Below are 27108 nucleotides of genomic sequence, written 5' to 3' on the forward strand. Positions count from 1 at the left end.
GCTATTTTATCTTCTCTTTTAGAAAATTGTTACTATATACTTACAGAAATTCTGTGTATCTCACTTCTTAATTTGGATCTTAATTCTCATTATCTCATACTGAGAGATTATCAAAGGCCTTCATTATTCTGATTTCTCCTTCTGTGTTTTATAAAATTTTATATGATTTTTATCATTTTCAGTATAATCTTATGATGGAAAGACAAATAATTTTCTGTGTTCTTTAAACCCAGAGATATCAAAGCAGCAAATATCCTTCTGACAGAACAAGGCCAGGTGAAACTTGCTGACTTTGGATTGGCTTCCATGGCCTCTCGTGCCAGTTCTTTTGTGGGAACGCCGAATTGGTAAGAATAGTCCTGTCTGGTATTGATCCCCATAATTGAAATAGGCAGTGTGTGGTTATACTTTTTTCAGATGCTTTATCTTTTTTCTTGGAAATACAGTGCTGCTTTAGACATTACTCTAAGCACTACAGTTAGTTTCAGATATAGATTTGGAGTGCTGCCCTTGTATCTCCTATTGTTTCATTAGTCCCCCCAATGTTTCTTTCCTCTTATCATCTACATCATGTATTGGGTGTAGGAGTGAAAACATTTAAATATTTAAGAAGGGAGAGGATAGAAGTGCTAAATGGAAATTTTCTTTAGATTTATACTTACTGTGTGTCAGTATCTCTGAATACGAGTATCTGAAGACTGGTAGCTAATTACAAATATAAAAAAACTTTTTTATTCTGGAGAATTTCAAGTATACAGGGAAATAGACAAAAATATAAGGGAGGCTCACACAGCGGTCAGCTCAGCCTAACAGCACTACCCCGGGGCCCAGCTGCCCTGTGTACTTGCTCCTCTTGCCCTCCCTCCACCTCCAGTTATTTGAAACGAGTTCTAGACATCATCTAACTTAATTCATAAATAATTCCATATTAATGTCAGCAAGCCTGAAGGGAATAATTTTCCACATCTTCAACTTCCAAAAGTGTTTTCTCTCTGTATATATTGAGAGGTGTCTTAGGTCTACTGCATCATCTTCTCCACTTACCTTTCAAATCTCCCAACTCCCATTTTGTTAAAGAAAGGCTTCTCACCCATCCTGAATAGTAGAATGATGCATTGTTCTGAGGATTAAAAGCCTCAAACCATCACCAGAGGGACAACTTGAGAATACATAACATCTAGAGTATATAGCATCAGAAATATTGAAGAGTTAGGACACAAAGTTTTGGCAAGGGCCTTCTGCCTTCACAGTCATCTCTCTTCACTTCCTTTTACTCCTTGCTCTTTCTTTTCCCCAATTATCTTCCCTCCCATCTTCTTTTCTAGTGGATCATAAATTACCTCATTTATAACTGGGACAATTGCCATGAGGACACATTAACATGTTATTTACATTGAAAAATGAAGTTTGGCATTTCCTGATAGAAAATAATTCTGATTTGAATGGTTGATATGACCATGCAGACTGGGTTTGCTAATTAGGTTATTATACAGCAGTGTTTTTAATGAATTGAATGAGCTAGGTCCTCAGCTCCAAGTTGTACATATCTGTAAAGCACATATACAAAATAATGTATATACATATGTGTACACTATATCCTTTGCAACTAAGTTTATAAAATTTCGATACCAACTCAAAAATGTACAAGCAGATACATTTTTAAAATAAATTCATTGGAAGTAAGAAAATAAAAAGGTTGAAGGCTACTGTTCTGTATGACCAAAACTTTCTTATGTTGAACCCTAGTTTAGATAGAATCCTCTTCCCCTGTATAAAAAAAGGGTTCTTTGGAGAAATCATTCTTTTTCGTGGTCCCCTTTCACAAGTCAGTGATCAATGTTTTATACTAGAAAGGAGCTGGAAAGTTGTGCATTAAAAACAAAACTACTTTTTTAACTTTGTTGAACTTACTGACTCCCCAAGCTTACTTCAACATCTTAACACATTAGAAGCCCTCTATTATTGGCAATTGGAAGTTACATATGTATGAATTTGTATATAGTATATTAGGAACACAGCACTGTGTACATATTTACATGTTTTTACACAGAGGAACACACATATGCCTGGTGACAATCTTACTAAGCAGTCAGAAACTGTTCTAAATGTCTGTCTGTGCTTAACAACAAGTACAAAGGAAGTATAAGGTGAAGCATACCAGTGAGAACATTAGAGTCTAGCTGAAGATGTGAATGAGCATTTCATTTTATAACCAAGACACCTATAAAGTTAATAATTGTATGATTTATTTAGTTATGAGTGGCTGTCGTAGCCACTTTTATCACAGAACACTACTCCTATTTGCAAAAAAGACTGACAAACTGCTTATTCGTTGTTGCTTATTGTGGCAGATATTTTCTCAGCTAAATGTAGTGAGCTGGTTTACTTCAAGGAAACAAGTGCCAGTGATAAAATGCCCCCTTTCAAGCAAAACTTAGACTTTTGTAATAAGATACTAAAATGAAAATGTTTGAGAATCACTGGCATAAAGGATATACAATATTAGAATCTGCAAACTTGAGTTGATGCAGAATACAACCCTGCTCTGGGGAATCTTTCCTCCAGGACGCTGTTACATGATCATGACAAATGGTAAGAATAAGTCTAGCACTGTATATGCAATGGTAAATATTTACCTCACAACCTGTAATGCATTTATTTCCCTTTACAAGAATTCTTTTGTCCAGTTATATCATGTGGAATTCACACAGGTGTTCTCCATGGAGACGGTCATTATGTTTTTAAAGAATAGTATACTTGGACATTTTATGTTTTAGGATGGCCCCAGAAGTAATTTTAGCCAAGGATGAAGAACAACAATATGGTACCGAAGTAGATATTTGGTCTCTTGGAATAACATGTATTGAACTAGGTAAGCATTGCTCTTTATTACTGTGTAGTAAGTTTTGATCAATGTTTTACCTCAATTTCTGTACAAAATTACAAATTTTTATTTTTATGTCAGTGTTTAAGGGGAGCAATAAATCTATTAAAATTGTCACATTGGTTATTTGGCTATATATATATATATATTAGGTTAGGTGTATTATATTTGCTGTATTAAATTAGGTCTAAAATAGTTTATAATGTGGTATTAATTTTGAGGTATCTGTGTCTAACATTTAATGAGTATTTGTTAAACACCTAGAATATGTCTATGGTTATAGATTTACCATGTATGAAGGGTCTCTAAAGCATTCAATACACTAAAAAGATAATATATCATGATTAACTGTGACATATCCCAGGGGTGCAAATATGGATCACTATCTGTAGATCAGTGTGATCCACCACATTAACAAAATGAAGGCTGAAAATCATGATTATCTCATTAGACACAGAAAAGCATTTGACTAAATTCAGCATCCATTTGTGATAAAAACTCTTAGCATAAGTATAAAGGGAACATAGCTCAACATAACTAAGTCCATAAATGGCAATCCCACTGCTAATATCCTACCTAGTAGCCAAAAGGTAAAAGTTTTTCCTCTAAGATTGGGAACAAGACAAGGATATCCCCTCACCACTTTTATTCAACAGAGTATTGGAAATAACATTCAAAGCAATTAGATAAGAAAAAGAAACAAAAGGTATACAGATCAGGAAGGAAGAAGTAAAACTATCACTGTCTACAGATGACATGATATTATTACATATAGAAAACCCTAAAGACTCCACCAAAAAATGGTTAGAACTAATAACCAAATTCAGCAAAGTTGCAGGATACAAAATTAATACACAGAAATCTGTTGCATTCCTATATACTAACAACAAACTAGCAGAAACAGAAAACAGGAAAACAATTCTATTTAAAACTGCATCAAAAAGAATAAAATAGCTAGGAATAAACCTAACCAAGGAGGTGAAAGACCTATACTTTCTTCACGAGAGAAACTAACCAATAAATGGAAATAATCCCATGTTCATGGATAGGAAGAATTAATATCATCAAAATGGCCATCCTGCCCAAAGCAATTTACAGAGTCAGTGCAATACCTATCAAAATACCAATAGTATTTTTCAATGAGCTAGAACAAATAGTTCTAAAATTCATGTGGAACGACAAAAGACCCCATATAGCCAAAGCAGTTCTGAGAAAGAACAAAGCAATTCTGAGAAAGAAGAAAGCTACTATGGGGGAGGGGTTGGGGTGAGTAGTTGACGGTGAGGGGAATAAAAGGGCACAAAAATTTTCAGTCATAAATTGGTCACAGGGATAGTAGTATAGCATGGAAAATAAAAGCACTGCTTCTGTAACATTTTCCTATGTTGACAGTAACTGCAGTGGGGGGGGGTTGAGGATTTAATATGGGTGACTGTAGGACCACTGTGTTGTATACTTGAAATCAATATAAGATTGAATATCAAGGATACTTTAATTAAAAAAATAATTGAAATGTAAAATGTCCTTTGAATCCACTGAAGGCTCCCACAGTTTAGATTGAGTAAATCTCTATGGTTTTTAGCGAAGTGCAGTGTTCTTTGACTGAATTGAGATGGTCAGGTTTATGGTAAACGACAGAATCAAAAATCATCCTCTGGTCTGATATATTGATGGTACACCATTTAGAATTTTTGAATACTTTAATAAATCACAGTAGAAACACAAGTTATTTTATTTATTAACAATTTCTTCAGTAATCCCTTCCCCTTCCTGGACCAAACTAGTCATTCTTAAAGCTGTTGGGAGGACAGTATAAAGCAGGTGTCCACGTCACCTGCTGAGTCATGGTAGCCCGGAGTGGCGTGTCAGAGTGCTGTGAGGAGAGGAGGGAGTTCCCACAGACAGAGTGCCTTGTAAGTGGAAGCAGAACCTATGCAGGAAGGGCGGCAGTCACGTTTGGAGATCAGAGTCCTGGTGGGGTAACCGAAGCACTCATACCTGGAAGTAGCCCAGCATGGGGTGTCAGAGGCCAAGGAGCAGGTCCACATTTTGGGGTGGGTAAACCTGACACATGGCGGTGCCTGACTGAAAGGAAGGGGGCTTCCCTCCTGAGGACTGATGAGGAGGGCCTCACTGCAGAAAGTGATCCAGTTTGGATGGGGTGTCAGAAACTGAGTGGATGAAGTAGACAGACTTGGAATGGGGTTTGAAAACTTGATGGGGAAGAGCGGAAAGGGTGGTGGCCAAGATGGGAGACTGGCTATGTACAGGGGGGGTTCATCACATATATTAAGGATAATCAGAGTGAGGTCTCTTATTGTCAGAGACAATACAAAGGATATTTTACAAAGGAAAAAAGTGAAACTTTACTATGAAAACTTGTGGAATGGCCGTAAGTGATCAAAGTGAACACCATCAATAACAAGACCATCTGAAACCATGAACTACATCACAGAACACACTGAGAAAAGTGTGGTATTTGCTACTGTGATATTCCTGCCAGAGATGTTGAAACGAAATTTAGTAACAGCACAAAGCCAAACTGAGGGACATTTGAGAGTCAAAATTATACTTGTAAATTGTCAAGGTCATGACTTCAACTGTCACCTTAAGACTAGAAAAAGAAGGCAAATTCAATCCACAGTAAGCAGAAATAAAGAGACCCACAAAAGATCAAAGCAGAGAAAATGAAAGCAGTAGAGAACATCAATGAGATCACAAATTAGTTCTTTGGGAAAAGTAATGAAATTAATAAACCTCTAGCTAGATTGAGCAGAAAGAAGACACAAACGACCAATATCAGGAATGACAGGGGACATGACTCCAGATTTTACACATATTGAAAGGATTATAGGGAAATTTTATGAACAATTTTATGTAAGTTTAAAACTTAGAAAAAATGGACAATTTCCTTGAAGGATGCAGATGGTTGAAGCTCATTTTTGCTACAAAGGACATTATTGGGACATTTGATTGAAACTACAATGGAGTTTGAGGATTAGATAATAGTCATGTATTCATATCAATGGTCTGATTTAATGAATGTACTAGGTTCTCTTAGAATGTTCTTGCTTATTGGAAAATACACTATTTAGAGATGATGTGCATCAGGGCTGCAATTTCCTCTCTATTGGACTCCCTTGAATAAGTTCTCTGAACTCTACTTTCAACTTTTTTGCTAAGTTTGGGTTTATTTAAAAAAAAAAACTAACAGTACTTCCATTCTCCTGTATAACAGGCACATATTTTAACAGGAACTTTTCTTTCTTTTACAGCGGAAATGAAGCCTCCTTTACAGAGTAATAGTTCAGTAAGTGTCTTCAGTCGCATAATCAGAAGTGAATCCCCTACACTACAGTCTACTGAATGGTGAGTATGGCTGAGAGATGTATTGTTCACACGGTAAAATTTAAATATTTTTCATAATGTTATCAAAGTGATTTCATTTCAATGAGGTGAAGTGTATATAACCTGAAGAAATATTAAAATAGCTTAATTTTATCCATACATCATGTATATCCTTTATTACCTCTATTTTTCATAGCATATAAGTAACTCAGTTTAGAAATAAAAGATACATGATGCTACATGGGAGCAAAAAGTATGGCTTTTGTATAAAAATTAATATATTTTTTGTACCTTAGCAACACATACAACCCTAATTACGTAATAAATAGCATGATTTAAAGATTCACATTTTATAACTGCAATATATAGATTGCCACAACCTGTACAGATATTTAATTGGGGAATGGTTTATAATTGATATGGTATAAAACATAGGTAAAAATGATTAGATAATTTATCAGAGTTACCAGATAATTGATAATTTTTGGATCATTCTAATTGTCATTATTTATTATTCAGAATGTACTTTGATGTTGCATCTCCTAGTGCTTCTTTGATAATACTGTTATTCATGTAAAGAAGTTTATTGAAAACGGATGATTTTAGGAAACAAGGATTTTTATCAGTGATAGAAAATTTTAATGGGAAATTCTTCAGGTGTATGTAGCATTTGAAAAGTTCTAGGGGACTACCTACCATACTTAACAAATACTTTAAAATTCACAAGTAAAATGCATAAATTAGCAAAAATTTATTTTTTATCATTACGGAATTAAGGCACGTTCACAGGTGTTTGCTCCTTCTGTAGAGATGTTTTGAAGAAATCCTCACAAAGAGTTTATTATGGTACTTCTAAATAATAGATACACTAAACACAGGCTGTCTTTACACTGGCTGATACTTGGGGATTCAAAAAAGAATTCTTGTATAAAAGAATTAAATCTTATTTGAATATTGATGACAATCTTGTATAAAAGAATTAAAAATCTTATTTGACTATTGATGACAAATATTGATGGAGTATTTTTTACCTACTGCCTTACTGAACTCTCATCATTAACACTATATGATAGTATGTTACAGAATTCTAATTTTAAAAAATCTTACTATTTTCTGGAACTTTTATCCATTTGCTCAAGGATGCTAAAAACATAGGTATAAAAAATGTTCCTTCCAAAACAAATAGCGTGATGTTCTGAAACATGCTATATGGAAGATGATCCAAGGGTCAAGCAAGAAAGAGACGTGGCTAGGGAAAAGAAAAAAAAACTAAGAAGAATATTATCTTAGATTTGAATGTGAAAAGGAAAATGATTGACTTCCCTAATTCACCTCAACGTAGAAGGAGTTGTGATACTTAAGTATGTGAGAGCAGGATTTTAAAATAATGTGTGCAAATTTATCTTTGGGAAATGGTAAAGATTCATTAGTTACTTTGCATAACTTTTTATAGACTTACATGATGAAATATATAGTGTATTTTGTCTGCTTTGTTTTTAATCATTTCTATTCTCCCTCCCACCTATAGGCACATGCCTTGATTTGTGGATATGTTTTTAAAGGAAATAGCAATATGTTCACTTGATACTTTCCTTTCAATAGGTCTTATCATTTTCGACACTTTGTAGATTCTTGCCTCCAGAAAATCCCTCAAGATCGTCCTACATCACAGAAACTTTTAAAGGTCAGTTATACTCTGTTTTGTACACCTAAGAAATTGTTTTAAAGAATGTGTTTTATTCTTCTTTGATTCTGAATCAGTATTAAGTACGGTACCAGTTGTTGCTAAAATACTAATTTCATAATACTCTTCTTTCTTGGAAACTTTGGTTTCTAAGTTACTAAGTTTTTTCATTTGTTTTTCAAAATTAACTGCTTTCACCATGTCTGAATAGAATATATAGTTAAATATTCAATTCAGTCGTATTAAATGGCTTAATTTTTATATGTGCAAGCATATATTCATGAGTTACAACTATAAATTTTAATTCATGTGGAACCATGGCATTTCAGAATTGGCAAAACATAGTTTAACTTTGGATTTAATTTTTGTATGTACCACACTTGATATATCCATCTGTCATATATAAAATAATATGAAAGTAAGAGAAATGATGTGTAATACATTTACGTAAATACTGTGGGAGAAAGGAGATTTCAAAAGAACTGCTAAAAATGGATATCACATTTTTATTTCCTTTTGAGAAACATGTTTTTCTAACATAGCAATGAAAATATTTTAAAAGTAATGTGAATTCTATTCATTTTTCAGTAGGCTTGGTTACCTAATTTAAATAAATTACTAGTATATGCTTTCTGTTCTCAAAAATAAGTATTCACAATAGCAACAAAAGGTTTACTATAGCTATGAGTTATGTTAGTGAAAAATAAGCAGGATGCATTTGTAGAAAACTGTTAAATAACAGAATTACAAGATATATTTATTTCATTTTGAGGTTGATATCTTATTAATAGCAATAATAGTATTATTCAATTTAATATAGTTTTCAAAACATCTAGATAAGGCATTATTGAGTAGCAGTTAACTCTATCTCTTTGTGACCCTAAGGAATTTTGTGGATTTTTCACTAGAAAATAAGAATTTCTGCATGAATGTTTTAGAATTTTAAAGAAGTTCAGTTTATTTTCACCAACACACAGTTCAAGATGCAAGGATATTGAAAGGATCATGTACATATTCAGTACGGTTATTTGCAACTACAGTATGTAGAAGAGCAGTATAAAGTTTCAGTAACACTTCGGGAATTCTAGGCCATAAGCACACTTACAGTCTCAAACGAAAGCCCAAAAAATAGGTATTCACGGTAGCAACAAAAGGTTTAGTAGAGCTGCGAATTATGTTAGTGAAAAATAAGCACGATCCATTCATAGAAAACTGTTAACTAACTTAGAATTATAAGATATATTATTCTCGGATTAAAAAAAGACCAAATATCATAAATAGTGGTACATACCAAGCTAAGGCTCAGGAAAAGGAAGAACATGACTGGCTTCTTACATTTGCCAAATGAAGGTAAAAGAAGCCCTTTCGGTAATAACCCAACCCTCCAGGAGTGGATACTTGGCCTTGGGTGATCAGATCCCAAACATGCATATATATATTCACTTACCTGGTCCATTTTGTATATTGACCTTATTGGAAGTGATAGGAAGTATCTATCAAGTGCATCCTTCACTTTGGCCTGATCACATTTCTGTTACAGTCTGTCATAAGGAAAAAAACTAAGATGGAAAAAAGTGACTTACTGTATGAAGCTATTTGTCTCAGAATGCAAAATTGAAAATAATTATCCAGAATTAGAATAACGGTTATGTAATTTTGGCATGAACATTTGATGAAGTAGTCTGTAGGCATTATGTTTATGAGTTGAAATAGTATAATACTTACAGTAATGAAAAGAGAATAATATATAGTTACAACTCTTCAGAGAAGAAATAAATTTGAGCTAGTAAAGGAGGTAGAAGTCTTAAAAGAATTCAAGATTATCTCATGAACTCCAGTGCACAAGGCATCTTTCTGCAATCCGTGCTAACTACAAAACAAAATCTATACACAGAAAATTTCTGAGAAGAAATAAATATCCAAAAAATACCAAAAGTAACAATGATAATCTTATGGCAGAATTGTTCTTTCTACTTTTCTGTATTTGATAATGTTAAGCTGTATTAAGTATTAATGGTAAAAATCACTGATACATGTCTTTTAATCAACTGCTAGTGTTTTATGAAGTGTCATTTAAGCAACATAAAGGAACCCGAAATACCCAAGTGGTATGTTACGTAATTCACCATCACTGAATACATTCCTGTTGAAATCTAATGTAATTCAGAACTGAACATGTCTCCTCTATGAAATCAGTTCTAAGAATTTGTGAGCGTTTACTTAGGGATGTAATTGGACTTAATTCTTAATGTTTACTTAGACTCTTGATTATTTCAACTCTGCATTTTCAGTTGGCCAACAAAGGTGTCATGTTCAAAGTTTTCATAAAAAGTACGGGGGATGTTATGTAGGCACAGAGTGTATACATGTAAATTAAATTTTATAAATATAAGAAGTAAAAAGCATAACAGAACTAGGTAGCTACAGATTACATGCATTATCTATCATTATTTAGGATAGTAACTCTAGGGTCTAAGAAGGGATTCATTTGTTCTGAATGAAAAAATATGTAGGTCTCAACCTGACTTTTGCCTTCTACTCTTAACCAGCACATGTTTGTTCGTCGGGAGCGCCCTGAAACAGTGTTAATCGATCTTATTCAGAGGACAAAGGTGCTTTCCCAGGAGGCGCATAATGGACCAGCAGTAGAGTCACAGGAAGAAGAGGTAATAACTTAGAAATGGCTCAAGTATTGGGGTCTCTTTATTGACTTCTTTCCTTATGCAACTTTTCTTGCCAAGAATCTTTTATATCAGTGGATTCCAAATTGTGCCTTAACAGTGATTCTCTAAGGTTCCACCCAGATGGGGAAAAAGGTTTTCCATTCTTAAAACCATCCTCTTGGTAGTGCACATTAGCATAGTAAAGCTCTGTGAAGTCTATTAAAGAAACCTGTTTAACTTTTATTTAATCTAGTCCCTCTCAAAATTCTGGGCTACGGGGCACTTTTTTCCTGATTGTCTGATGGCTTGGGACATGCTTCTGGAAGTATTTGAAATTACAGGCTTTGGAAGTTGACGGTGCTCACACAGAAGTCATTAGAATTACCAACCATTGTCCTTATCTTGGTTATTGTATAAACCTTTCCCCCAGTGCCTTTTATATAATGTTTGATAAGTGTTTATTAAATTGGAAATTTCTTGCTTCTTTAAAAATAAATAAGTAAATAAAATAAACATGTAACTTAACTAAACTTATCCTGAGGGAAAAAAATTACCAAGCATTCTTATTCTGTTACTAAGAACACTTGATTCTTTTCAGTTGTGTACAGGGATTCATTCCTCTACATGGTTCTAAAATACTCATTTTATAGGTGAGTAAAGTAAGGCTCAGAGTGGTTAACTAACTTATTACTGTAGAAGCATATGTGTTCGGATTCATATATGACTCCTGAGACCAAGTTCTTTCCATTTTGCCATGTTTCCAAATTTGCTGGAGAAATGTTATAGAACTTTCTCACAAGGAAAATATAAAGTTTATTATTTGTGGAGCTATCTTTTTTAGTCTAAGTGTTTTCTGTTTTCTTCTTTGCTCATGTCACAATGCCAAAGCTTTGATTCTTTTTTATTGCTTTCTACTGAGAAAGATCCCTGCATTCTGAAAACAGGAGTAGTAGTTACTTTTCTTTTTAAAAGCACTATATGATTAATGAACTATAAAATAAAAGACTCTCTTGCATACAGTTTTGGTGTTTTTGATATTGCCTTTTAGATCTAACAGTAGTCACTAGAAAATTGGGGCTATTTTAGGTATACGAAATACTTCAGTAAAGTGAAATTAATAAAATCCTAATGTCATTAAACATTAGAATAACAGCAACTTTTTTAGGCTGTGGATGTAAGAAAAGACCCTCTATATACCATGGGTCTGTATTTATTATTCTGCTTATCTTAAATAATTTTGGTATGGTAAGACTATAATATTGGGGCCCAGATACCAAAGCTTGCCGGATTTGTTCAGAATAGTCTTCTAATTATGATTAAATATACAATTTTTAATTTTACACAGAAATAGATAGGAATTAATATTAAATTACTTAGTGGAAAAAGTTTAGGCTAAAGACTATATTCTGAGAAGAAAAGAAATATAGAAGGCTTCAATAAAAAATAAGTAAAAGTGATGTTTATAGGATTAAAAAAAAAGGTTGGTGTTTGTTTTCACCATTGGAATCATTGAGAAATGAGCAGCGTCCCTGTGTATACCCTGTGAGATGTGTAGTAGAAATGGATTTCAAACTAATGTCAAAAATTATAGAAAAAGACTACACTTTGGAAATAACTTGGAATTGACATGGTTGGGCTTTTTGGTATTTACTTTTTGGTCACTTTTTTTATCTGTCAACTAACAATTGATAAACTTCCTGGTCTTGGCAAATACAAGGAATTTCTCAAAATAAACCACCAACTTTCTAAAGACTGTGTGTGCCAAGCAGTGTGCTAGGTGCTAATAATCAAGTATTTAGGAGATAAAGATATTTGAATCTAATGCTCTTTTCCCTCAGGAACTAGATTACTGTGTTGGATGGAAAGGGACAGTGAATAGTGTTGAAAGTCATCAGGCTGTTCCCAGTATGTCCAGCGGGGCCAGTAGTCAAAGCACTAGTGTCAGCAGTTTTCCAGATGCCTCAGATGATGAGAGAGAGCTAGACATGATGGAGGGAAACCACCCAGTCACGCCTAGTAGTTCTGTCATCGATTTAAAACCTGTGAGTATTTGGATTTCAGTGAAAAAAATTTCAAATTTGGTAACTAATTTTCTTAGTCTGGTTAGTCTAAGAGTTTGGGTTTTTTTTTCCTTTGATGTTTCAGAAGTTTGGAACATAATTTTAGGCAACTTATTTTAAAGTGGCAAAAGGCTTTTAAATTCCCAGTTTAATGTCTGCATTTAGGGAACATGTTTTGGAATGCAAAAAGAATATTTTTTAAATCTTAAAAGAAAGAGAGAAAGAAATGCCATATAATGTATTATCTGAAGTTACATAGATGAAAATGAAGGTATTTAAAAATAGTAAGTATACAACACGATATTAATGATAATGGTTGCCTTTGGGAAGTGGAGAAAGGGTTAAGGTGGGTGACAATCAAAAGTGATTTTTGCATTTTCCATAATGTTTACATTTTTTAAGTAAAACAGTGTAACTGTAGAAAATTACACCTTCTTGGTTTAGGAAATACGGATGTTTGCTACACTTTCACGTGTAAGATTTTAAATTTTCTTGAAAACATTTGAAGGTCAGGTAACTCCTTTTTGCAATTGATGGAAATGCTTCCTTTTTAACTTCACTATTTTCAATATTACCAAAAAGTTACTGGGCACAATAGCTAAAAGATGGAACCAACCCAAGTGTTCATCAACACATGAATGGATGAACAAACCATAATATATACATATAATGGAATATTATTCAGCTGTGAAAAGAAATGGCATTCTAATGTATGCTACAATGTGAGTGAACCTTGAAAACATGCTAAGTGATATAAGCCAGACACAAAAGGGAAAATGTTATTAGAATTCCACTTATATGAAATATCTAAAATAGTCATATTCATAGAAAGTAGATGAGAGGTTGCTAAGGGGCAAGTGGAAAATGAAATAAATACTTTTATTCTTTTTATTTTGGTATCATTAATGTACAATTACATGAGCAACGTTATGGTTACTAGACTCCCCCTATTATCAAATCCCCACCACATACCCCATTACAGTCACTGTCCATCAGCATACTAAGATACTATAAACATTGTACATGTCTTTATGTGAACATGATGTATTAATTTCTATGACAAATACATAGGGTAATATTGCTGAGTCATAGGGCATATGTATGTTGGACTTCATAAGAAACTGTCAAGCAGCTTTCCAAAATGGTTGTACTGTTTCACATCCCCATTAACAATGTATAAGAGTTGCAATTGGTTCACATATTCTCCAGCATTTGGTTTGTCAGTCTTTTTTATTTTAGCCGTTCCAGTGGGAATGAAATGGAATCTCATGATAGTTGTTTTTGCAATTCCCTATGACTGACAATGGCACCAGAATCACCTTTTCATGTGTTTATTGTCCATTTGTGTATCTCTTCAGTGAAGTGTTTTCTTAAGTCTTTTGTCTGTTTTCTTATTCCGGTGTTCATCTTTTAATACTGATTAGTAGGAGTTGTTATATACTCTGGGTACAAGTATTATATCTCAGATATGTCTTGCAAATATTTTTTCTCCATCTGTAATAAATTAAAACTTTTTAGTTTTAAAATCCAATTTAAACAACCCATTAAAAATGAGTAAAGGCCATAAAAAAGCTTCCTCTAAAATCGGGAATAAGACAAGGATGCCTACTCACAACACTTTTATTCAACAGAGTGTTGGAAGTCCTAGCTACATTAATCAGGCAAGAAAAAGAAATAAAAGGCATCCACACTGGTAAGGAAGAAGTGAAACAAAACTGTCACTGTTTGGAGATGACCCGATAGTACATAGAGAAAGCCCTAAAGACTCTACCAAAATATTATTAGGATTAATATATCAACTGTACCTCAATTTTTTTAAATGTGTTAATGACCTGAATAGACATTTATCCAAAGAATATATACAAATGGCCAAGAAGCACATGAAAAGATGCTCAATATAAGTAGTTATTAGGGAAACACAAATCAAAACCACAATGAGGTACCACCTTACAGCCACTAGGATGGCTAACTATTTTGTTTTTTTGTTAAGGTATCATTGATACACAATCTTATGAAGGTTTCACATGAGCAACATTGGTTACTACATTCATGCATATTATTGAGTCCCCTGCTAACACCAATTGAAGTCATTGTCCATCAGCGTAGTAAGATGCTATAGAGTCACTGCTTGTCTTCTCCGTGCTATTACTGCCTTCCCGTCTCCCCCTTCTACACTATGTGTGTTAATCATAATGCCCCTTAATCCTCTTCTCCCTCCCTCCCCACCCACCCTTCCCACCCCCTTCCTTTGGTGACTGCTAGTCCCTTCTTGGACTCTGTGAGTCTGCTGCTGTTTTGTTGGATGGCTAGCTATGAAAAGAGAAGAGCAAAAACAAAAATGGAAAATAACAATTAGGGAGCACATGGAGAAATTGGAACTCCTGCTCTGTATTTCTGGTAGGAATGTAAAATGTGAGCTGCTGTGGAAAACACTTGACGATTTCTCAAAAAGTTAAACATAGCATTTCCCCATGACCCAGAAATTCTACTCCTAGATATACACCCAAAACAATTGAAAGCAGGTACTTAAGCAAATGCATATACACAAATGTTCATAACAGCAGTATTCACAATAGCCAAAATGTGGAAATAACCCAGAGGTCCAGCAACAAATAAATGTATAAACAAATTAGGGTATGTGCATACCGTGGAATATTAATCACCTATAAAAAGGAATGTAGTACTAATACATGCTATACAATATGGATGAACCTTAGAAACATGCTAGGTGAAAGAAGCCAGATACAACAGGTCACATAGTATATGAAACATCTAAAATAGATCAATCCGTAGACAAAAGATAGATTGGTGGTGACGAGAAGGGGAGAATGGGGAGCACGTGCTTAACACATACAGGGTTTTCTGTTTCCTCCTGAGGTGTTAAATATGCTTTGTAACTAGACACGGGCAGTCATTGCAGAACATCATGAATATACTAAATGCTACTGAATTCCTCACATTAAATGATTAATCATACATTGTGTGAATTTTGCCTCTATTTAAGAATCCAGTTTGTACATTTTTTTCTTTATACTAAGGGCAGTGGTTGCAGAACATCATGAATATACAAAATGCTACTCAGTTGTTCACTTTACATGATTAATCTTACATTATGAATTTTGTCTCTGTTTGAGAATGCAGTTGGTACATTTTTTCATTATAATCAGTGTTTTTTGTGTCCTTTCCAAGAAATATTTGCTGCCTCAAGGTCATGACAATATTCTGTGTTTTCTTCTGCTGTATGATTCTGGATTTTAGGTTTAGGTCAAGTCATTCTTTTCAAATCAATTTCTGTATATAGAATGATTGAGCATTGATTCACTTTGAATACAGAGAACCAGTTGTTACAGCAGGGTTTGTTAAAAACACTTTCCTTTCCTCTTTGAATTAACTTGACTTTTTGGTAGCACATCAATTGACTGAATATATGTGGGTCGGTTTCCAGATTTTACTGTGTACCTTTGCTCTATTCAGTCTGTCCTTATACCAGTACCAGTGTTTTGATTACTGAAGTTTACGTCTTCCAACTTTTTATTCCCCCTCAAAATTTTGGCTATTCTAGGTCTTTTACATTCCCATTTAAATTTTAGAACCAGCTAGTTTGTCTGCTTCTTCAGATGAAATTTTATTAGAAGCTGTTGACTGGGTTCTCCTACATGAATTACCTGCTTAGTTGATAGTGGACTGGTCCAAGATGGTTTTGAAAGAAAAAGGTTTTGCTTTATTTCACTCTTTCCTCTCCATTGCTGTAGGTTACAAGGCAAATACAAGAACAGGAGCCTAGAGAACAAATGTTTTGTTACATCGAAATGAGGCGGCAACATCGAAGAAAGCTGGTGACTCTGGAAAACAAGCTAAAGGCTGAGATGGATGAACATCGTTTCAGATTAGAAAAAGATTTTGAAACTCAGTGCAACAACTTTGCGGCAGAAATGGCGAAACTTATCAAGAAACATCAGGCTGCTCTGGAAAAAGAGGTAGCTGATCAGTATTACTAATGTATTTATTCTAACTTGTGACTATTTCAAATTAACCAAGATGGCATTTTGCTATTAGGGTGTCTGTTCCCCAGAACCAAGCAAATCAGTTGAGGAAAGGGAGAAATATTTATATAATAGGTAAAATTTCCAGTGCTGAGTCTGGGAACCTGTAGATATGGGATTGATGACTTGATAGTTTTATCGTGTAACAGTGGTTAAGTCAGGTAGATCAGATTGAAGATGATGACGTGACAGGTGACAGGCCTCCTCCCAAAACCACATATAATACAAAAATATATTTAATACAACTAACCCTAAAAGATCAACAGGAAAAAAGGCTGCCCCAGACTGCTTACACCTGGAGAAAAAACAAACCTCTAAAAGGGAACATATGAAAGCCGTGATCTGGAGGGACCCACACTCTTCCCCCACCCCAACTCACTGGCAGAAGGAAGAGAAATGGAGTGGGGATGGGTGGAGGCCTGGGATGGCTGAACACCCAGCCCTGGAGAGCTGCAGTGCTGTGGGAGCACAAACCCACATTGCATGGTGCTCTGGCAGTTAGTGGGGTTGGAAAGCTAAGACAGGAGGAACACTTGGAGAGACTGAGATTCCAGCTGCTTGTGGAAAATGGGGATCCACATCTGGCTGCTCTGGGACAAAAGAAAGGCAGGCAGTATGAGAGACTTCCTAACAGTGAGAGGACTACTAAAGGGGCAAGGATTACATAGGGCTAGCTGCTCAGGAAAAAGGACAGGTAGACAAAATTGTCCAGGTACACTCTGCCCAGCAGATTGGGAACTTTTCAGAAACCTCAGGCGCTACATCCCCCAGGCTGGCTACCCAGCTCCGAGGCCTTCCACCATGATACGCAGCCTGCTGCACCTTCCAGACAGCTGGCACTGGCTTGCAAACCAGCTGCCCCTGCCCTGGTGTCAGTCCAGCCAGAGGGAAGCCCTGCCTACAGCAGCTACAAATGCAAAGCATACAGGGTTACACCTGTGTGTTCGGCCCACTGGTCTGGCTGTGGAGAGAGGCACAGTAGCCAGGAAGCAGGAAACAGCTCTTCCCAACCCCCAGTGACCAGCACCACTCCCCTGCGACCCCCGACTTCCCTCCATGGGCTAAGCAGCTCCAGAGAGTAGACCTTCTGAGTAATAGAGGGTGCCACATATAGATAAGGAACATCAAAGGGATGAAACGCTTTAGAACAGATGGACCTAACAGATATCTACAGAATAGTCCACCAAAAAGCCACAGGATACACATTCTTCTCAGGTTCAACCCCTGATCCCAAAAATGCCAGAAAAAGAATCAAGTGAAAATGAACTCATCAACCTTCCTGAAAGACATTTTAAAAAGAAGTCATAAACATGCTCATAGAGGTACAGAAAAATATTCAAGAACTCAGGAACGAATTCAAGGCAGAGATCCATTCATTATGGAATACAATAGGGGGATTTAAAAGCAGATTAGATATGATAGAGGAGACAATAAATGAAAAAGACAGTAGAGAAGAGGAATACAACGAAGCTGAGGCACAGAAAAAAGGATCTTTAGGAATGAAAGAATATTGAGAGAACTGTGTGACCAATCCAAATGGAACAATATTTGTACTATAGGGGTACCAGAAGAAGAAGAGAGAGTAAAAGGGAAAGTGTCTTTGAGGAGGTAATTGCGGAAAACTTCCCCAGTCTGGGGAAGGAGATAGTCTCTCAGGCCATGGAGGTGCACAGATCTCCCAACACAGGGGACCGAAGGAAGACAACACCAAAACATATAATAATTAAAATGGCAAAGATCAAGGATAAGGACAGAGTATTAAAAGAAGGCACAGAGAGTAAAAAGATCATATACAAAGGAAAACAAATCAGGCTATCATCAGACTATGCAGCTGAAACCTTACAGGCCAGAAGGGAGTGGCATGATATATTTAATGCAATGAAGCAGAAGCAAGAATACTCTACCTGGAAAGATTATCATTTAAAGTTAAAGGAGGGATTCAACAATTTCCAGAAAAGCAAAAGCTGAGAGAATTTACCTCCCACAAACTGTCTCTACAGTGTATTTTGGAGGGACTGCTATAGGTGGAAGTGTACCTAAGGCTAAACAGCTGTCACCAGAGGTCATGAAAGCACAGTAAAGAAAGGAGAAAAATTAATTACTAAGCAAATGCAGAATTAAATCAACTACCACAAAGTAGGTGAAGGGTAGACAAAGAGTACAGAATATGATACCTAATATATAAAGAATGGAGGAGGAAGAAAAAAGAGGAAAAAAAAAACCCTTTGGATTGTGTTTGTAATAGCATAGTAAGTGAGTTTAGTTAGACTCTTAGATAGTAAGGAAGTTACCCTTGAACCTTTGGTAACCACAAATCTAAAGCCTGCAAAGGCAATAAGTACATAATTATCGATAATCACTATAAATGTAAATGGTCTGAATGCACCAATCAAAAGACATAGAGTCACTGAATGGATAACAGAAGAAGAACCGTCTATATGCTGCCTACAAGAGACTCACTTCAAACCCAAAGACATACACAGACTGAAAGTAAAGGGATGGGAAATGATATTTCATGCATCTAATAGGGAGAAAAAAGCAGGAGTTGCAGTACTTGTGTCAGACAAAATAGACTTCAAAACACAGAAAGTAAGAGACAAAGAACGACATTACAGAATGATAAAGGGGTCAGTCCAACAAGAGGATATATAACCATTATAAATATCTATGCACCCAACACAGGATTACCTACTTGTGTGAAACAAATACTAACAGAATTAAAAGGGGAAATAGAATGCAATGCATTCATTTTAGGAGACTTCAACACACCACTCACTCCAAAGGACAAATCAAGTAACATGACAGAGGCACTGAACAACACTTTAGAACAGATGGACCTAACTGATATCTACAGAATGCTCCACCAAAAAGCCACAGTATACACATTCTTCTCAGGTGCACATGGAACATTTTCCAGAATAGATCATGTACTAGGCCACAAAAAGGAGTCTCAGTAAATTCAAAAATATTGAAATTCTACCAACCAGCTTCTCAGACCACAAAGGTATGAACCTAGAAATAAATTACTCAAAGAAAGTGAAAAAGCCCACAAACACATGGAGGCTTAACAACATGCTCCTAAATAATCAGTGGATCAATGACCAAATAAAAACAGATCAAGCAATATATGGAGGCAAATGACAACACTAATTCAACACCACAAAAATCTGTGGGATGCAGCAAAGGCCGTGCTAAGAAGGAAGTTTATTGCAATAGGGCCTTCCTGAGGAAAGAAGAAAAATTCCATATGAACAGTCTAAACTCACAATTAAAAAACCTAGACAAAGAAGAACAAATGAGGCCCAAGTCAGTAGAAGGAGGGACATAATAAAGATTACAGCTCGCTTAAATAAATTGAGAAGATTAAAACAATAGAATCAATGAAAGCAGGAGCTGGTTTTTTGAGAAAATAAGCAAAATAGATAAACCCCTAGCCAGACTTATCAAGAAAAAATAGAGAGTAAACATAAAGAGTATCAGAAATGAAAAGGAAAATCACTACAGACACCACAGAAATACAAAGAATTAGAAGAGAATACTATGAAAAATTGTATGCTAAAAAACTGGATAACCTAGAAGAAATGGACAACATTCAAGAAAAGTACAACCTTCCATGGCTGACCCAGAAAGAAACAGAAAATCTGAACAGACCAATTACCTGCAGCAAAACTGAATTGGTAATCAAAAAACTACCTAAGAGTAAAACTCGTGCACCAGATGGCTTCACTGCTGAATTTTATCGAACATTTAGTGAAGACCTAATACCCATCCTCCTTAAAGTTTTCCAAAGAGTAGAAGAGGAGGGAATACTTCCACCTCATTCTATGAAGCCAGCATCACTCTAATACCAAAACTAGGCAAATACCCCACAAAAAAGAAAATTAGAGACCAATACCCCTGTGAACCTAGGTGCAAAAATGCTCAACAAAATCAAATTAAAAAATATACCAACCACATCGTCTATCATGATCAAATATGATTTATTCCACGGATGCAAGGATGGTACAACATTCAGACATCCATCAGCGTCATCCACCACATTGACAAAAACAAAGACAAAAACCACATGACCATCTCCATAGAAGCTGAAAAAGCATTCAACAACATTCAGCATCCATTCATGGTAAAAAATCTCTACAAAATGAGTATAGAGGGCAAGTAACTCAACATAATAAAGGCCATATATGACAAACCCACAGCCAACATCATACTTAACGGTGGGAAGCTGAAAGCTTTTCCTCTAAGATCAGAAAGAAGACAAGGATGCCCACTCTCCCCACTTTTATTCAACATAGTACTGGAGGTCCTAGCCATGGCAATCAGACAACACAAAGAAATAAAAGTTATCCAGATTGGAAAAGAAGAAGTTAAACTGTCACTGTTTGAGATTACATGATATCATACATAAAAATCCCTGAAGAATCCACCCCTACCCTACTAGAACTAATAACTGAATTCAGCAAAGTGGGAGGATACAAAGCTAATACAGAGAAATCTGTTGCATTCCTATACATTAATGATTAACTAGCAGAAAGAGAAATCAGGAAAACAATTCCATTCACAATTGCATCAATAAGAATAAAATACCTAGGGATAAAAACAAATGAAGAAAGTGAAAGACCTATACCCTGAAAACTACAAGACAGTCGAGAGAAAGAAGATACCAATAAACATGGAAAGGAAGATTTAATACTGTCAAAATGGCCATCCTGCCTGAAGCAATCTACTAATTCAATGCAGTGCCTAGCAAAATGCCAACAGCATTCTTCAATGAACTAGACCACATAGTTCTAAAATTCATATGGTACCACGGAAGACCCCAAATAGCCAAAGGAATCATGAGAAGGAAGAATAAAGCAGGTGGGGGATTATGCTCCCTGACTTCAAGCTCTACTGCAAAGACAATTTGGTACTGGCACGAGAACAGACCCACAGACCAGTGGAACACACTAGGGATCCCAGATAAAAACCCAAGCACATATGGTCAGTAAATATATGATAAAGGAGCCATGGACATACAGTGGGGAAACAACAGTGTCTTCAACAACTGGTGTTGGCAAAACTGGACAGCTACATGCAAGAGAATGAAACTGGATTATTGTCTTACCCCATACATGAAAGTAAACTCAAAATGGATCAAAGACATGAATGTAAGTCATGAAACCATAAAACTCTTAGAAGACAACATATGCAAAAATCTCCTGAACATAAACATGAGCAGCTTTTTCCTGAACAATCTCCTTGGGCAAGGGAAACAAAAGCAAAAATGAACAAATGGGACTACATCAAGGTTCTGTATAGCAAAGGACACCATCAGCAGAACAAAAAGGCATCCGACAGTATGGGAGAATATATTTGTAAATGACATATTTGACAAATGATTAACATCCAAAATATGTAAAGAGCTTACATGCCTCAACACCCAAAAAGCAAATAACCTGATTAAAAAATGGGCACAGGATATGAACAGACACTTCTCCAAAGAAGAAATCCAGATGGGCAACAGGCACTTGGAAAGATGCTCCACATCACTAATTTTAAAAGCACAATGAGCTATCACCTCACACCAGTTAGTATGACCAACATAGAAAAAACTATGAGCAATTATGGTGGCTAGGATGTGGAGAAAGGGGATTCCTCCTACACTGCTGGTGGGAATGTAAACTGGTTCAAGCATTGTGGATAGCAATATGGAGGTTCCTCCAAAAACTGAAAATAGAAATTCCATTTAGTCTGGGAATTCCACTCCTAGGAATTTACCCAGAGAAAACAAGCTGTCAGATTCAAAAAGACATATGCACCCCTATGTTTATTGTAGCACTATTTACAATAGCCATGATATGGATGCAACCTAAGTGTCCACTAGTAGATGGATGGATAGAGAAGAAGTGGTACATATACACAACAGAATATTTTTCAGCCATACAAAGAAAACAAATCCTACCGTTTGCAACAACATGGATGGAGCTAGAGGGTATTATGCTCAGTGAAATAAGTCAGGGAGAGAAAGACAAATACCAAATGATTTCCCTCATTTGTGGAGTATAACAATGAAGCAAAACTGAAGGAACAAAACAGCAGCAGACTCACAAACTCTGAGAAGCGACTAGCGGTTATCAAAGGAGAGGGGTGTGAGAGGGTGGTTGGGGAGGGAGCGAGAAGGGGACTGAGGCTATTATGATTAGCACACATGGTGTGGGGGGGATCATGGGGAAGACAGTGTAGCACAGAAAAGGCATGTAGTGACTGTGGCATCTTACAACACTGATGGACAGTGACTGCAGTGGGGTTTTGAGCAGGGACTTGATATGGGTGAATGTAGTAACCACATTGGTTTTCGTGTGAAACCTTCATAAGAGTGTATATCAATGATAACTTACTAAAAAAAAGTCATTAAGTATTCTGCTCTAGGCCTTGGACACTTTGGTTATATGAGGAGTTTGATAAATCAGTATTTAATTTCGGTTTCAGAAATCATTCATCATTCTCTGTATACTTTTTGGACTTAAATTTATAGTAGCATTTTTATATCAGAAGAATTGAAGAGTACTATAATATACAGAGAATGTTGAAGTAAGAGGGATTAAGAGGGTTTCAGATCCAGATTTAGCCCATTTGTTTACTGCAAATAAGTATCATTCAACTATATGATAAAGTTGCATTTTTTTAGGAGTTATGTGAAAACTTGTCTTCTAATTTCCTTGCTTTCCCATTTGTTTCAATTTATTTTGATCATCACAGTTGTCAAGTAAAATGTAAACTTCTCAATAAACTTACACTATATCTTCAAATATGTCTGGCTAGTCCACCCTGAGGCATTTATAGCTACCCTGCTCACCCTTCCCTGCAAAAAAAGAAGAATCACTCTCTCACAGTAATAGAGAATTTAGCAAAATAATTTCTGGTGTAAATGAATATTTGATTTTGAAATAATTTGGTGAGAGAATGTAAAAATATTTAGAATCGTGTTTGGTGTTTACTTTCTTGAATAATTTGTAAAGTGGTAGATACTAACATGTTTAGGAAAGCAATTCATGAAACATGATGTGCAATATGATTTTAGATTCATTTTATATATTTATATCTATGTCTATATATGCCTAGAAAAAATTAGGAAGGATCCGCACCAAAATGTTAATATTGGTTGTCTCTGGCTGGTAAAATCATACAAGATTTTTCTTCTTTGTGTTTCTGTATTTCCTAAATGTTCTGCAATGAATATGTATACTTCACCCTTGAATAACATAGGTTTGGACTGCACGGGCTCATTTATACACGTATTGCTTTTCAATAAACATCTTGGAAAATGTTTTGAGAGATGGTTTGAAAGATCATTTTCTTTTTTCTAGCTTTCTTTATTGTAAGAATGCAGTATATAATTTATACAACACACAGAATATGTGTGAATATCTGTTCCTGTTGTTAGTAAGGTTTCCAGTCAGCAGCATGCTGTGTTAAGTTTTTGGGGAGTGAAAAGTTATATGAGGATTTTTTTACTGTGTTGGGAGTCAACACCCCTAATCTCCACATTGTTTATGGGTCAACTATTGCATATATCATCAGAAATAAGATAATATTATACTGGGATTTAATATTTAACATTTTCATATTACTTAAAATACAAATTAAAAGTCAGGGATTAATTTGAAGATGAATGTATTACATTATTTAATATACAAGTCAAGCTAGGTAAAAGGTCATAAGTTAATTACATTTGTTTTGCTTTATTGGAGGGGTGTCAGGCAGCATACTCCAGTATGGGGGAAAGAAGGTGAAAACACTGACCCTGTAAAAGATCAGCATTTTAAAGATGAGTTCCATTTTATTGGTTCTCTGAAATTCAAATAAGGATGCTGAGTAATACTTAATAATTTACTGGATATTCTTGCTTTGGTAATGATTATACTGATGTTATATTCTTAGGTGGGAGGAAGTATCCTTGCTAATGTGTATTAAACGGCTGCTTTGAACTTATCTGCTGAGCTAATTTGATCCATTAAAAAATTTTGCTATAGGCTGAAGTGATGCCCAAAGAGGAGGAAAAATTTAAGCAACATCTACAGGCCCAGCAGAAGAAAGAACTGAACAGCTTTCTGAAGTCCCAGAAGAGAGAATATAAACTTCAGAAGGAACAGCTTAAGAAGGTATTTACTTTATAGAACTTTTCAAGCCACTTACCCGCTTACTGATTATATTCAATAGTGATCTACTCATAGAACCATTAGCATAAATTTTTCTTTTGTTTGTGGCCACTAACTATATATCAGTTTAAGTGAGGACATTGATTATAACCTATTTTCAATGGCTGATATCCTCAGTTGAGTGGGATCTAGAAAGAGTGATCTCTTGAACATTTAAATTATTTTATGAAGCTATTATTTATAATAGCTTTCCTAAGCACTTACTGAGTAACTGAGTCACTAGAAATAAAAATACTTTAGCTGTGAAAAAGAGCCATACATTTCTTCCTTGAAAAGTAAATCATACCTTCTTACTTTGGGCTCAGATTACAATAATTTGTTCTTATTCTGATTTTAACACAGAATAAGGATAAGAGGCATTTCTGCTCATCCCATTTTCTTTAATAGGAAAGCATGCTAATCATGTCTTTGTGGTTACATGATTTCATGTGTATTTGCCCTTTATGTGCTGCTTTCTTGAACTTCTTTTTATCGCAGATGTACTCTAACTTTGAGGAAAGCCATGGTTGTTCCAAGGCAATTTCTGAAAGGGGATTATTATTCAGGATAGTGGTCAGGACATGAAAATGATATGTGTCAGCTATTGCATATTTATTATATTGCAGAGAATATAAATCAACCATCTTTCCCAGGTCTAAGGTGATTTTTCAGAGAATATTAACCTTATGGTTCTTTACCTGTTATTCAAGAAAGAAACCAATTCTTTATTAGTTTTGTTGATAAGATACTCAAACACATAAATATAAAAAAATCATATAAAGTTGTAGTTCTCAACTTAAAGATGTCAATGAGAAGACAGAGATAATACAGGCATACACACAAAGAATCATTTGGCTATGTTTTTCAAAATCTCTTGCCAAGGAAATTCCCCACCCACCAAGACTTCTCCAGTTACACCCCCTCTTACAAACTGATGGGCTGAAATTTTTAGCCCATGTAATAAATTATTAGCACACAGATAAATTAATCTTGATAATATAACCATAATATCTTTGGTACAGTGCTTTTGTGTGTGTAGGAATTTGACCTATAATTAGATATTCAAGTCTTATTAAGGACATATTGGTGGCACAAAGCCTTGCTATATATATCCTGCCAAGTGAGGTTCATTGATAAGATTTTTCTGACTCGAAAGAGTATAACCTGGTATGTATTCCCATTACTGTAATCTAAAAGCTAAACTCAGTACTAGAACATGGAATTTGAAAAGATGGTAAATAGGATTCCCAACTGTAAATAAATACCAACAAAATGCAGTTCTATAGTTGTTTCTTAGTGAAATGAGCTTTTCGTTTTATAAATGAATGTGTTGATTTAGATAATCCTTCAAGCATATAATTCATAGTCTAACTAATAAGTTCATTTTCTTTTAGAGGGTAGTTTTGTGTATTTGTGTGTGTGTGTGTTCATTTAGAATGATTATTATCGGTATAGAGGAAGGGACATACTAGAGTCTTGGTGGGTGGGGAGTTTCCTTGGCAAAAGATTTTGAAAAACAGCCAAGTGAGCTTTGTGTACATGCCTGTATTATCCCTGTCTTATCACTGACATCTGTAAGTTGAGAACTACAAGCTTATGAGCTTTTTATTTTTATGTGTTTGAATATCTTATTAATGAAAGTAATGAATAATTGGTTTCTTTCTTGAATAACAGATGAAGAACCATAAGGTTAATAGTCTCTGAAAAGTCATCTTAGACCTAGGAAAGATGGCTGATTTATATTCTCTACAAGGTTGATGCATTTTAGGTTGAAATATACTAGTATTAATTAGCATCCTCGGGTTTGTATCATTGAATGTATTGTCAACATTCTCATCTTGTCCAGTATAAATAAATTTTTTTTAGGTAGTTTGTGAGATGATATTTAAAATGCTGTAGAAAAACATTGGTCTTGCCTTGTACCGTGGTTATAGTGCTGAATATTAAATCCATTCTAAAAGGTCTCTATTTTCCTATAGTTTTCTTGATTTTCCATTTAATTTCCAAAGTCTTTTATACTGAACCCATCCTTAACTTTGCCAAAAACTTAGCATTTCTATTGTTGAAAATCAAGAAGTGAGACATAACTATATTTTAACCTTGATTTTAATTCGTGTGTGATTTTTACTTGAAAGCACTGCCTTCTTCCCCTTTTGGGGAGGGATTTAAAGAAAGATGCTTTACTTCATTCACCAATCATTGTGTGCTTTCAAAGCTACGAGCCATCATAAATATGGCTGTGCAAA

At 35.2% G+C, this 27108-nt stretch overlaps 1 protein-coding gene across 1 annotated transcript in view; it reads left to right on the forward strand.

Annotated features, from left to right (window-relative positions):
* Positions 1 to 27108, forward strand: part of LOC130683233 (serine/threonine-protein kinase TAO1-like) — a 58696-nt gene that overhangs the window by 11639 nt on the left and 19949 nt on the right. The window contains 8 exon segments of the mRNA XM_057499497.1: positions 234 to 347; positions 2778 to 2872; positions 6160 to 6253; positions 7835 to 7916; positions 10466 to 10582; positions 12379 to 12621; positions 16392 to 16616; positions 24698 to 24826. Of these exon segments, the coding sequence (XP_057355480.1) occupies positions 234 to 347; positions 2778 to 2872; positions 6160 to 6253; positions 7835 to 7916; positions 10466 to 10582; positions 12379 to 12621; positions 16392 to 16616; positions 24698 to 24826 (1099 nt within the window).

The sequence above is a fragment of the Manis pentadactyla genome, chromosome 4, assembly GCF_030020395.1.
Source record: "Manis pentadactyla isolate mManPen7 chromosome 4, mManPen7.hap1, whole genome shotgun sequence".
Lineage (NCBI taxonomy): Eukaryota > Metazoa > Chordata > Mammalia > Pholidota > Manidae > Manis > Manis pentadactyla.